This window comes from Notothenia rossii (assembly GCF_949606895.1).
Source record: "Notothenia rossii genome assembly, chromosome: 4".
Classification (NCBI taxonomy): domain Eukaryota; kingdom Metazoa; phylum Chordata; class Actinopteri; order Perciformes; family Nototheniidae; genus Notothenia; species Notothenia rossii.
This window is the reverse complement of record NC_136902.1, coordinates 1,632,666-1,646,727: the sequence shown is the minus strand read 5'-3', so window position 1 is coordinate 1,646,727 and position 14,062 is coordinate 1,632,666. Positions and strand designations below refer to the sequence as shown.

At 44.5% G+C, this 14,062-nt stretch overlaps 2 protein-coding genes across 2 annotated transcripts in view; both read right to left on the bottom strand.

Annotated features, from left to right (window-relative positions):
* The window catches only part of LOC307035609 (NACHT, LRR and PYD domains-containing protein 3-like), a 97,574-nt gene extending 88,907 nt beyond the window's left edge, over window positions 1–8,667 (bottom strand). The window contains 3 exon segments of the mRNA XM_079675171.1: window positions 6,248–6,421; window positions 6,509–8,345; window positions 8,490–8,667. Coding sequence (XP_079531297.1) covers window positions 6,248–6,421; window positions 6,509–8,345; window positions 8,490–8,526 — 2,048 coding nt within the window. The 5' untranslated portion in view covers window positions 8,527–8,667.
* Window positions 375–14,062, bottom strand: part of LOC307035614 (NLR family CARD domain-containing protein 3-like) — a 98,883-nt gene continuing 85,195 nt past the window's right edge. The window contains exon 9 of the transcript XR_013807149.1: window positions 375–465. The gene's annotated coding sequence lies outside the window, so the exon portion shown is untranslated. The remainder of the gene's footprint in view (window positions 466–14,062) is intronic.

Below are 14,062 nucleotides of genomic sequence, written 5' to 3'. Positions count from 1 at the left end.
GGAGGTGGATCAGTGTGTCAGAGGAGACTCTGTAGAAGGAGAGAGAGCCAGCAGGATGATCCAGATACACTGCTACTCTACCAGAGGAGGAGGAGGAGGAGGAGGAGGGGGAGGAGGAGGAGGAGGTGTGTGTTGTTTTCTTATTGTGACAGACAGAGTAACTCCCACCAGAGCACTCCAGACTCCAGGACTGATCATTCTCTCCAAACTCACAGTCCTCTCTCCCTCCTCTCCTCTTGATTCCTCTGTAAGTCACTGATATAGAAACCCCTCCTCTCCACTCGACCTCCCAGTAACAGCGACCAGTCAGAGCTTCTCTGCACATCAGCTGAAGCCAGAAGTCAAACCTCTCTGGATGATCAGGATATTTCTGCTTCTCCTCCACACATGTCACCTTCCTGTTGTCCTCAGACAGTTGGAGGAATCTGCTCACTGTGTTTGAGTCCGGTGTGAGTCCACAGGAATCTGATGAGAGACACAGCAGGTATTAAAGGTTATTAAAGTACCTGTGATGTCCCAGTGTGAAGATGTTCATGATTAAAAACACACTTACACTTCCTGAGACCTGGCCTCAAGAACCGGACTGCAGCAGGCTCCAGGCTGAGAGCAGAGGGGGGGTCAGTTAGTCTTTAAAGGATCTGATATGTCCACCTCAGTCTGCCTCCAGAAACATCTACAAACACTGAGGTGTCTCTTTCATGATGTCTATGATCTCCTCTCCAGGTGTTGATCAGGTGGGGGCATGCTTCCTGTGTGCAGCGTTTGTGTGCATCAGGAAATATGGGTTTCTCTTTGGTTCACCGTGCGCTTCATATTTATCTTTTCTCTTGATTTCTGATTCCTGAATCTGTTTGAACATGTTTGAGTTTTGTTACATTTATATAAAAAACGCTTTCTGTGTGGTTCTCTCTGGATTTGAGGGGCCCCAGACTCTCTCACCCCCCCGGTCTCCGCAAAACGTGTAGATGTTACGCTACGTTGCAAACGCATGAAACACACCCTCGAGGGGACACACGCATGTGATTGGCTCAAAAATGAATCAGACATCTGATTGGCCGAAGACACTCGCCTCTTAAAAACATGTATGTGTGAATCTAGCGGCATCTGGGGGAGTCTCAAGAATCCAGAGGTTCACTCTCAGATGCTGAGAGCCCACAGGTTCTTGTTGCTGCTGTTATTCTACTCAGAGACGGTAGACGCAAACAACAAACTAGACTTTTGAAACTAGAGGAAGATAAGGAGGACTTTTACAAAACAGTAATAGATTGTTGTCCAGAAGGAGAGCATGGACTTCATCTTCAAGTCAAGGAAAGACCACCACTGTAATGAAGATGGGATCTTACTAAGGGAGAACAATCCAATATTTAGATTTGATCCTTCTGTTGAACGCTCTGTTTGAAATGAATCGAAGCATCAGACTGAAAAAGCTTTTGAAAATAACAGAATATTTTGATTAAGGTCAAAATATACTAAGTCAGTGCCTCACCAGCCATGAACCTCACCGCACGTCACTGGCAGACCATATTCACACCATAACGGTTAAATACATTTATTTATTTGTGAGTCTGATCTCGCCGCCTGTTACGTATTTCTGGCTCAATATGTTTTTAGAAAGATGGTGATTCCACCGTGGAAACCATGGATGTAATGAAACGGGCAACATGTCCTCCACGATGTTTGCTGCGCCTGTTCATCTCTGCTTTTTCTGTCCTCCCGTTATTCAGAAAGTTGAAGAGCTTAACGTAACGCAGGCAACGAGATCATTTAGTGCTTAGCATCAATAAAGTACTATCTCCTCTTATCTAATGGAATTACTGCTGAACCAACAGTAACGCGTTACAGACAAATGTAATCTGATTACTGTAACACGTTACTCCCAACACTGAAACTAATACATCATTATTTTCATTCCAGGGGAGGTTCTTCTGATTGGCCGTTTGCTAGGACTCAGAATAAAACATCTGGAAATGAATCAGTTATTTATTCATGATGTCACTTCCTGTGCTAAATCTGTGTGAACATTAAACCCCCCCACTCTGTTTCTGTTGGTGGTTCCACGATGAACATTGACCCACTGAGGGGGGGTCTCCTCTCAGTTGTGGAACATGTGTGTTTGATGCTAACAGCTGACGGCAGACAGTGTGAAGAGTCAGGGTCTATCAGCTCTGGGTGTTTCAGGTCATAGGAGCCAGTTTCTACCTCCTCTATCAGACTGAGAGCCTCTCCATACCTGAGCGTGTCCAGTCCAGCAGACAGCAGCCTCCCCCCTGAGGCTCCTGGGTGATTGTAGCTCAGGTCCAGCTCTCTCAGATGGGAGGGGTTTAAAGCTGAGGCCAGAGCATCACAGCCTTCCTCTGTGATCAGACAGCCTGACAGCCTGCAGACACACAAACAAGCCGTCAGATCATCTGAGGGTCCAGGACTGAAAGGGGCGGGGCTTATTACTGCATCACCTCTGGGTCATCTCTACACCTACAACTCCAGTCACTGCTTCACAGTTCAACTGGACAGACATGGTAAGGGTCTTACTGATATGAACAGATCATAAAACAAAGGAATAGAGAATAATGTGAAGAAAGACTAGAGAGAAACATGTGCTTTTCTTATATTGTACTTCTTAAATGTATATATATATATATATATATATATATATATATATATATATATATATATATATATAAACAGAAGTATTTATGTGTTCATAAGCCCAATTTACAAATAAATTCAGTCAATTCAAGTTGAAAGCATTTAGTTAGTTGGTAAAAAAAAAACCAATAACTGATTTGCTTTACAAACCCTTCCTGTTTCTCCTTATTATAATCAATCTGAGGGTTCTGTGTTAACGGATGAGCCGCCAACAAAGTGAAGTAAACCCTCTGGAGAGCTGGATATACAGATGGAGCACTTCATTTCAGAGTCCAGCTTACAGCTTCCTGCCTACGGCCTGCCAAAGACCAGTATAGAGGAATGTTAAGCCCTCCCACTATTTTCCAAGAGGGCGTTGCCAGATTTTCAATTTCAGGATTTAACCAGGAGATGGCGCTTCATTCACAAATACAGAAAGACAAGCTTCATGGACTTTCAGTTGTGTTTTGAAGAGCATTTGAACACATCAATATTTTAGATCAACTAAAGTATATCTAATCTTGTAATTCAATAATATATAGTCTTTATATATTAAATAATCATAATTATAATGTAAATGTTTACATTACACTTCTTTATTTGTTATGCTCATACTTTAACCTTTACAATCGTTTGCTTTAATATGCAGTATATTTTTGTGTTTGCTTCCTCCTGCTCCCTTTCGGACACATACTGTATGATTTATTATTATTATTAATATGAAGATATAATTAAGATAAGATAAGATGTTACTTTATTGATTGAACATTTTAGTTTAGAATGTGCTGTCCCACGGTGATTCAGAAGGCTCACAGGTCACATTCAGACCATTATTTAAAACAATAGGTGCTTTCACACCGTCTACAGTTTGATTTGTATAGAGGGAGCTCTGTCAGTGTTCGAATTACCCATTTGCTTTCGGGGAGCCCTATTTTTCAGAGCACATCCTGCTACTAAATATGTCACACGCACGCTCTGTTGACTGGCGCAGCAGCGCGGATGCGATCAATTGCTATAAAAACACTCTTCTACTAATACAGACGGTGTCACTATGCCGGCGGATGTGGCCGTTGTTGAAGCCTCTTCAGGCTCCGCATCGGCAGGCCTCTCCCTCGGTGTGGAGCTGTCAAACTCGACCCTAACGCCGCTTACAGCCGGCCAACTAAAAGTTGTTTTCCGTTCACGTTGTCATTTTTAGACTCCTTCGCTTCTTTGCTTGTGAATCCAAAAGCTGTGACGCTTGGCTGTTTTCGTTTTGCCATATTTTTTTATTACACAGCCAGAGTTAAAAAAATATCAATATGAACATTTCAAATACCGCGCTGGCATCACCGCCGTAACCATAGCAACGTAAGTAAGAATGCAGCGCCGCCACGTACAGATGGCAACACCCAGACATATTCACAAATATAAAACAAATATTCAGAAACTGTAATGAACAATAACTATTATTTATTTCAAGAACTGTTATTTACAGAAACTCAACATTTCTAATCTGTGTGACACAAATATGCACGATTGTTTTGGGCTCCCCCTATTTATCTCAAAGTCAGCCTTCAGGGGAGCTCCCTCCCTCTTCGGGGGAGCCAAGCTCCCCCTAGCTCCCCCCCATTTCGAACAGTGTCTGTGGCTGAATGGCCAGCGATTAGGTGCGGCGCATTTAGAATAGGTGATCAGAGCTAACTGCCTGCCGTCAGATTTCATTTAAAAAACAGATCTGATTTTAAGACTATTTCTGCGCTCATAAAGAATGATAAGAATAAGAATAATGCGTATTGAACTGGTTTCATTAATTAGTGAGTTTATTGAACACTAGAACCGCCAATCGGGTCAATTTGTGTGATGTGTGTTGTGTGTGTGCAATGTAACTTTTTTTCAATAAAATATTAAAGTCTCCCAGTCCGTGACTTTTCCTGAAAGTGTGTTATGTAGCACCCTATGTTGTTAAAAATTGCATTCTAATAGCGGGATTTGACGGGTTTAGGTAGGCCTATACAAAAACCTCTGGCGGTTCTAGTGTTAAGGTAATTAGGTACAGTAGAAGCCCTTTTTTTATCAGTAACTAATTTAGCAGTTGAACATAAAAGTCAACTAACTGAGGGTCACTTGCAATGACAGTGTTGTGTCTAACTGTAAGCTTGTCACTCAGAGTAACCTACCGTTAATTTAGCTGCTGGAGAAGAAAGATCAGGGGGGGAGGGGGGGAGAGAGCTGTGGTTGATGGGCCATTAGTTGTGTAAATACACAGCTGAGAGCTGCCGTTTCATTCAGACTGTTTAAAAAACTGTAACAACGGACTATTTTTCTTAGCGGATGCATGTCAATTTAAATCAATACATACAACTATTTTTTAAATCAATACATACAACTATTTTTTAAATCAATAAAAGACATTTTCTAAATCCATAAAAGCATTTAAATTAATATTGGAAGTCATGTCGTTACTTTGTTGAGAATTTGGCCGTGTAATAAGCGGGATAATTTGCAGCGACTTGTTCCTTATGGGGAACATAACACCCGTCATGTGTGTAGTAGAGGTGTGTGTGGTTAAAACACTTTCATGATGTGAAGGAATTTCCTTCTATGAAACAGCTGTGGGCAGCAGTGAGTGTCACGGACATGAATTCATAGATCAAGGCAGACTGGTGCACACACTCTCCTGTCCTGCCAGGCGACACGCCCGTTCTAAGCCGTGTCCCTCACTCCTCACATCCCAAGCATCCCCACAAGTGTATTATGTTGTTACATCGTTTCAGATGTTATGTTTCACTTGTGCTCTGTCTATGTTCAGTGATGCAAACTTTTCACCTTTCGGCGAAATTCGCCGTTTTGAATCCAAAATAAGTCGTTTGTGTGATTCATGTAGATCTGCAATACAAATATTTTTGGGGTATGGGGGGGGCTGGGACCCGGAGTAATCTGCGGCCGTGAGCTGTTATGTGCCATCATGACACGCATGGTGTTCTGTTTTTATATATTATAATAAATTATTTTGTTAAATAACAACATGTTGATGTTTTGTAAATGAGTACATGTCTCTTATTTAGCACAGAGTATGATATCCGTGACATATGGATCTTAACAAAGTTCCGCTGTACATCCAGCGTACTGTATCTCACTTTATTTCACATGAGCTCCAGTGTGGAACCCCACTGCACCCCCTGGTGGATCAATGATCCATTGCAGCTGGCTTCATTATAATTACATTTATCTATCACGGGGGCGGTCTCAAGTCAAGCTGGAGGTTTTCCCTTGAGCGAGGGCAGATCACGTACCATTCACGGCCCTCGCGTTTCAAACTTTCTGAAATGAATTGCTACATCTGTAGGCTGTGTTTTTCATAAAGCATATTCAAGTATCAAGATTCATTTACCTACATTTGATTGATCTATGAGGCAATATACCTCACCTCTAGTGAGGGGCCCAGCCCTTTGTTTTGTTTCTGTGTGTCACAAGGGGGGATGTTTTTGAACTTGAAAGAAGTTTGTGCCAAGAACCATTTAGTGAATTGTGACTGATATATTGTGTTGTGTTTCTCTTGAATGATGTTATTGATGATGGTATTCCCACACCACACAGCAGGGCTGATTGTTGGCTGAGTCAAACTGTTCTGGTCTCTGACCTGAGAGTCTTCAGTTCACAGTGTGGACTCTCCAGTCCAGCAGACAGCAGCTTCACTCCTGAATCCTGCAGGTCGTTGTTACTCAGGTCCAGATCTCTCAGACTAGAGGACTGGGAGCTGAGGACTGAGGACAGAGCTGCACAGCTTCTCTCTGACAGGTTACAGCCACTCAGCCTGAAGAGACGATGAGGACAACAGTTATTCAGAAGACAGCAGTGTATTAATAACTGATTCTCTAAATCAAATGATCTCTGTACTCACAGAGCTTTGTTGGAGGCTTTGACCACTGGCAGCAGCCTCAGAAGAGCCTCCTCTGAAGCAGAGTATCTCTTCAGGTCAAACACGTCCAGATCTTCTCCTGATGACAGTAAGATGAAGACCAGAGCTGACCACTGAGCAGGAGACAGATTATCTGTGGAGAGACTTCCTGATCTCAGGGACTGTTGGATCTGCTCCACTAGAGAACGATCATTCAGTTCATTCAGACAGTGGAACAGGTTGATGCTTCTCTCTGCAGACAGATCCTCTTCTATCTTCTTCTTGATGTACTGGACTGTTTCCTGATTGGTCTCTGAGCCACTTCCTGTCTGTGTCAGCAGGCCTCGTAGGAGTTTCTGATTGGTCTGCAGAGAAAGACCCAGGAAGAAGCGCAGGAACAAGTCCAGGTGTCCGTTTGGACTCTGTAAGGCCTGGTCCACAGCACTCTGGTAGAGATCTGTTAGTTTAGGTTTGGGTTTAGGTTTAGGTTTGGGTTTAGGTTTGGGTCTGAAGACTTTAGCCAGCCAGGAGGTTGTTGGTTCTTCTACCAGCAGGTTGACTCCAGAGGTGATGAAGGTCAGATGGACATGAAGAGCAGCCAGAAACTCCTGAACGCTCAGATGGACGAAGCAGAACACCTTGTCCCTCTGGTACAGTCCTCTCTCCTCTCTAAAGACCTGTGTGAACACTCCTGAGTACACTGAGGCTGCTCTGATATCGATGCCACACTCTGTCAGGTCGGACTCATAGAAGATCAGGTTGCCTTTCTGCAGCTGCTCAAAAGCCAGTTTCCCCAGAGACTTCATCATCTTCCTGCTCTCTGGACTCCAGTGTGGATCTGTCTCAGCTCCTCCATCATACTTGATGTTCTTCACTTTGGACTGAACCACCAGGAAGTGGATGTACATCTCAGTCAGGGTCTTGGGCAGCTCTCCCCCCTCTCTGGTTTTCAACACCTCCTCCAGAACTGAAGCAGAGATCCAGCAGAAGACTGGGATGTGGCACATGATGTGGAGGCTTCGTGAGGTCTTGATGTGGGAGATGATGGTGCCGGCCTGCTCCTGATCTCTGAATCTCTTCCTGAAGTACTCCTCCTTCTGTGGGTCAGTGAACCCTCGGACCTCTGTCACCATGTCCACACACTCAGGAGGGATCTGATTGGCTGCTGCAGGTCGTGTGGTTATCCAGAGGCGAGCAGAGGGAAGCAGCTTCCCCCTGATGAGGTTTGTCAGCAGCCGATCCACTGAGGTGGACTCTGTGACATCAGTCAGGATCTCAGTGTTGAGGAAGTCCAGAGGAAGTCGACTCTCATCCAGACCGTCAAAGAGGAACACAACCGGGAACTGATCAAACCTGCAGATTCCTGCGTCTCTGGTTTCAGAGAAGAAGTGATGAACAAGTTCCACCAAGCTGTACTTGCTCTCTCTCACCACATTCAGCTCTCTGAAGGTGAATGGAAATATGAACTGGATGTCCTGGTTGGCTTTGCCTTCAGCCCAGTCCAGAGTGAACTTCTGTGTTAAGACTGTTTTCCCAATGCCAGCCACGCCCTTTGTCAGCACTGCTCTGATTGGTGCATCTCTTCCAGGTGAGGCTTTAAAGAGGTCTTCTTGTCTGATGGTTGTTTCTGGTCTGTCTGGTTTCCTGGATGCTGTTTCAATCTGTCTGACCTCATGTTCATCATTGACCTCTGCAGACCCCCCCTCTGTGATGTAGAGCTCTGTGTAGATCTGGTTCAGAAGGGTTGGGTTTCCTGCTTTAGCAATGCCCTCAAACACACACTGGAACCTCTCCTTCAGGGTGGACTTAAGTTTACGCTGACAGACTCCAGCACGAGTTCCTGAAAGAACACACAACAAAAGATCATGAGGTCACACTGTAACTCTGGTTCTCTGAATGAAGTATGGATATATGTTGGTCTCTTGAGACATCAGCAGAGGAGACATTTATCCAGAGTGTTAACTCTCTATAGAAACCCTCTTACTGCTCTGCAGACGGTCAGCCAGCTCCTCCTGCTTCATGCTCCTCAGGAAGTGCAGTGTGATGTTCAGGAAGGCCTCTCTGCTCCTCCTCTGCTCTTCATCCTCATCCTCACTCTGATCCTCTAAGTATTCTGGGTAATCTGAACTCAGAGCCTTCTGGATCTTCTTCAGCTCGCTCTTCACAAAGGTGACGATGTGGTCCTCCAGCAGCTGGAACATCACATGAAGGACACAAACTATAAACCATGGATCCAAACATCAGATCCGGACAGACTGACTCTCTGAAAGTGCAGCATGGAGATGACTGTGAACAGAAGAGAGGTCAAGTATCTGGAGTACATGTACTCACCGTGAATATGGAGTCCAGCTGTGTCTGATGCTGCTGGGCAGACTGACCACCGGGAAGCTCCCAGCTCTCCTGGTCCCCTCTGTGGAGGAACCATGAAGCATTAGCTCACATGATGTCTGTCCACACAGAGACACACTCAGGGTAAAGGAGGACAGGGAAACAGGCTGGTGGTCCTGTGCGTCAGCGGGAACTTTGCAATACAGGAATATTTATTTCCAGCTACTGTTGAAGAGGATTCTGTCCATCCTTCATTCTGGTCTTCCTGGAACGTGGCTGTGTGGATAGAGACTGGACTCTGCAGCTGGCTAACAGCTGTTCATCAGGAAGAGGACAGACCTAGGGACAGTTCTTACACCAGCCCCCGTTACCCCCCCCCCCCAGCTCCACCTCCAGCCCCACAGCAGGGGTCAGGGTTCACCTGGCAGTAGAGCTGGTTGTGACTTTGATGAAGGCTCAGTCTCCTCCATCAGAAGTGTTTGAGAGATGGTGGAACAGCTTCTGAACAGCCTGAGTTTTCAGATGGAGTTTCACTGCCCCTCCCAGTGTGGACGTTCACAACTAAACACTTTGGTAGGAGCCATTTCCTTAGATTATAGTATCTTATCTTTTTAGAGTATAACCTGAGATTCTGTGGTGTATATTATTTATTATTTAATTTGAGTGCGTTACTCTGCAGGTGGAGGGGCTGCAGCATAAAAGGAGAGGTGCTGCAGCCTACTGGTGTGGCTGACTGGAGCAAACAGTTCTTAGACCTTGCTGGTTGGGAGCGTCACAGCTTGGTTCTTCTGCCTTTAACATTGAAATATCAGTTTATAGGACAAATAGTTTGTTTAAAAACGTTTATTTATTTTTGCCTTTTTTGGAATAAACTATCTTACTTTTCAATCGCATCTGGACATTTATATTTGTTATCTCGAACTACAAGCGTCTATTCGTCGGTCAGCCCCACGAGTGAATCACAAACAAAGGACACAAAACTAATGGATATCGTGGTCACTACAACTTTGGACAAGAGAAGGGGTCGGATGAGACTTTATACAAACTGGTTTTATTCTATCATAACCGGACTCTTACGGCCCGTCCACACAGCGGCGTGCGTTTAAGCTTCCCGGCGGGGGGGGGGGGGGGGGGGGGTGGGTGCGGGGCTGAAACTCGACCAACAACCAATCACATGAATCTCCCGCCCCGGACACAAAAGCACACGGTTTTGTTTTCACAGTCACGCGTGCACCCCCCCTTCCTTCTCTCTTTTGTTCTCAGCCTTTCTCTGTGCTCCTTTACTTTCTTCTTCCTCCTACACACACACACACACACACACACACACACACACACACACACACACACACACACACACACACACACACACACACACACACACACACACACACACACACACACACACACACACACACACACACACACACACACACACACACACACACACACACACACACACACACACACACACACACACACACACACACACACACACACACACACACACACACACACACACAGACAGACAGACAGACAGACAGACAGACAGACAGACAGACAGACAGACAGACAGACAGACAGACAGACAGACAGACAGACAGACAGACAGACAGACAGACAGACAGTACCAGTATTCAGAGGCCAGTTAACATAACAACATAACAATGATCATTGTGTGCACTCACACACAAACTCTCAGTAAACAAAATCGAAAAGGTTTTTTATCTCACTTTAAAAGTGCTCCGTTATTTTTTTTAAAAACTGTGTCTGCTTTTCTGCCTGACTTTTCAAGGTGTTTATCTTCTGCTTGCGAAGTTCCGTACCTTTTGGGAAGGTGAAATGGCGCTGAAGATTTGAAGCCTTGAAATGGGTTAGGCAAAATGGCTTGCATTTGCGTTCGATAAAAAAAACAAAACATGAACTCTCCCACTCGACTAAAAACGTCCTATGTTCGTCTTCATATTTTCGCTTAGCATTTCTTCCCTGCCATTTTAGGATCAAACTCAGTTCATGGTCAGATAGTGTTTAATCAACGATAGGTTTTCCCCCCCTCAAAGGTGATTGGTTCACTGCATCGCAGGTATTATTGTGATTGGCTCTTGGGCCACATCAAAATTAGACGCGCTGTCATCCTCTCATACTGACACCTGACACCACACACACACACGTAGGGAGAGCCGGGACGAAAGTACGTCAGAATGATCAGCATTCAATCCTTAACAGACCTACTAAGTATCAGGTTTAACTGTCAGGAGTCCGTGTCTCTCCCCCACACTCACACATACAATTCCATATGAACTGAAGAGCTGCATGAAACTGGGCAAAGAGCCGCGGGTTGGCCACCCCTGGGCTAGAGCTTGTACTGGCAGATGATTCGATTGGCTGACGCTTCCGCCGAAGCTTCAAAAGTTGAACATTGCTCAACTTTTCTAGCGAGCATCGCAATGCAGTTCGGCGAAGCGTGCCATCACCCCATTCAAAATGAATGGGCAGAAGCGTTCAGCTACTCGTTACTATGAGTTACAGCTTACTTCTGATCAGCAGATGGAGGTCCTCCTTTAAAGTCTATGAAGGCTCCCTTCGACCAGTCGCTCTTGAAGGACAGACAGCTGGGAGAGTCTGGTCTCTGCTGCTGGACCCTGAAACAGAAACAGATGCATCAAGAGAAGAAGAAGGAGCTCTTCATCGTCCCACAGAGGGGAAATGTACATTCTGCATTTGATCCATCCTAGTGTTAGGAGCAGTGGGCTGCCATATGTACGGGCCCGGGGAGCAGTGTAGGGAACGCTGCCTTGCTCAGGGACACCTGGGTAGCACTTGGTCTTCTGGGGTCTTGAACCGGTGACTCTCTGGTTCCCAAGCCAAGTCCCTACGGACTTTGCCACCACCGCCCACACATTGGCACGCTGGAGAAAAACTGATGAAAATATGTTAAATCTAAAGTCACTCTTTACAATGTAATGGTATAAATCGCTCTGTGTTTCCCAACAGATGAACCTTCCAGACTCTCTGAGTCTCCTCTATCAGCCGGTGGACTGCTCTCTATGTGAAGGACTCTGGAAGATGTTCAGAGTAAATCCTAAAGACGTGAAGTTTATCTCCAAAGTGCCTCGCGTCTCTTCAGCTGCCCTACAGCCAGCAGTGTGAAGCTAACGTAAACACATCTCTTTAGTGGAGAACGTCACTGAGTTCATGTCCAGGATGCTAACTGCAGTTCACTTAACCTGTTAACCCCTGAGCCTGCTTTCAGGTCTCAGGCTCGAAAATGACATTCCCAGAACAAATGACCATATCTTCCCTAAAAGGAGTAAATTAATCATCTTTTTTCTCAAAGTAATGATAAACCTGTGAGTTGGATGTAGAAGAGTCAGAATCAATATAGATGTTTTTATTGTAAAGTAAATTCAGATTGAACATAGTAAAAACTGTAAATGATTGTGTCCGTCCAAAAATAAACCATTCCTTATAGTGAAAACCACCCTTGAATGATGGGATAGTAGACTAAAAGCTTTAGGAATCCAAACTATAACATATAATAAGTACCCTGTATCAAGATTGATGCAAAACAAGTGACATTTGACCTTTTTAGAGAGATTTAGAAAAAAAAACCACTTCTGGGGTCATTTGGGTGCATTTTCCATATCTCTGGCCCCCCTCGGTCGATTTTGATGATTGACACCTCTTTTTAACTGTTAGAGCCAATAGAATCGAGGGGATGTTCCTAAAATCCATCTAAACATTACCATTGGTGAATAAGTGATGTGTAGCCTGAATGCCCAAAACAGGAAGCTGTCATACACTCTCGTAGCAGCTAATATGACATCTCCGTTATTGACATAAATATGATGATGGATTATCCGTAATCATTTCAAAGTGACACAGACACATTGGATTAACCATTGGATTAACCTTCAGCAGCGTTTTTATCGTTTTAATGCCATTGAACACAACTATTGATCAGAAACAGCAAAAGGTAAGACATATTTCCCGATTTTGCTCCGTAAAGCTACGTTGTGTGTTGTCTGGGTTCGCTTCCCATGCCGCGAGTTTTGATCGCTCAGTGATGATACTTATACCCCTAGAATCTGTGGAATCTCAGCTTGCTAGCCAATGTCTTGTTTGTGCAGATCCGATAAGTATACGTTTTTCTACCGTGAGTTCTTTGCTAAGTGCGTTAGCATTCTTTCGCTCAGGGCTCATTTAGACACTTCTTGTGAGACTTGTGTTTTGTTACGGTAAAAATGGTTCGTATCGTTAGTTAGCTGAGTTTCTTCCCGTTAAGTGGGTATGACACATTGATAGGTTGTTAAAGAGCAACTTGCAGGTTTTTTTTTTTACTACATTTATGCTTAACCTTGCCTGAAAATTACAATTAAAAATGTTAATGCAGGATTTGATATGTTTTACGAGACATAAGGAATTCAGAGGAAAAGGAGCCGTTTTGAGCTCTGCTACTAAAAATTGCTTTTTTTAACGTCATACGTCAAACGCGTCATATTACGTCACATGGGGGAGTTAACTTTCTCAGACTTGTTCTCTGCCCAATCCGCGGTAGTAGTTTGTAGTTGGTTTGAGCGGTTGTGATTTATTGAGCTGGTATTTTTGAGATAGCACTTGGAGTGCAATGGTGTGTGGAAGAGGACCATTTTACATTCAATGTCAGCATCAAGCCACAACCACACACAAGGAGAGGAATATCATCCATGGTGAGCTCCATCTATGATCCTCTTGGGTTCCTTGCACCCTTCACTCTGCCTGCCAAGCTGCTATTAAAAGAGCTGTGTAGAACTAGCTACGGTTGGGATGAGAACATACCTGAGAAGCTTTCTAAGCAGTGGGTTACATGGAAGCTAGATCTTCAGAAGATGACTGACTTCAAGGTAAAAAGGTGCATCAAGCCCAAAGACTTTGGCCAACAGATCCAAGCACAACTACACCATTTCTGGGATGCAAGTGAGCAGGGGTACGGCACAGTGAGCTACTTGAGACTGGTGAACCACAATAACAACATTCACGTGGCATTCATGATGGGAAAGGCAAGAGTAGCTCCTCTCAAGAAGATCACAATCCCCAGGATGGAGCTTGCTGCTACAGTGCTGGCTACAAGAGTGGACACATTACTCAGAGCAGAGTTGCAACTACAGTTGGAAAGCTCTATGTTATGGACTGATAGCCAATCTGTGCTCAAATACATTGCAAACCAACACATAAGGTTTCACACATCTGTTG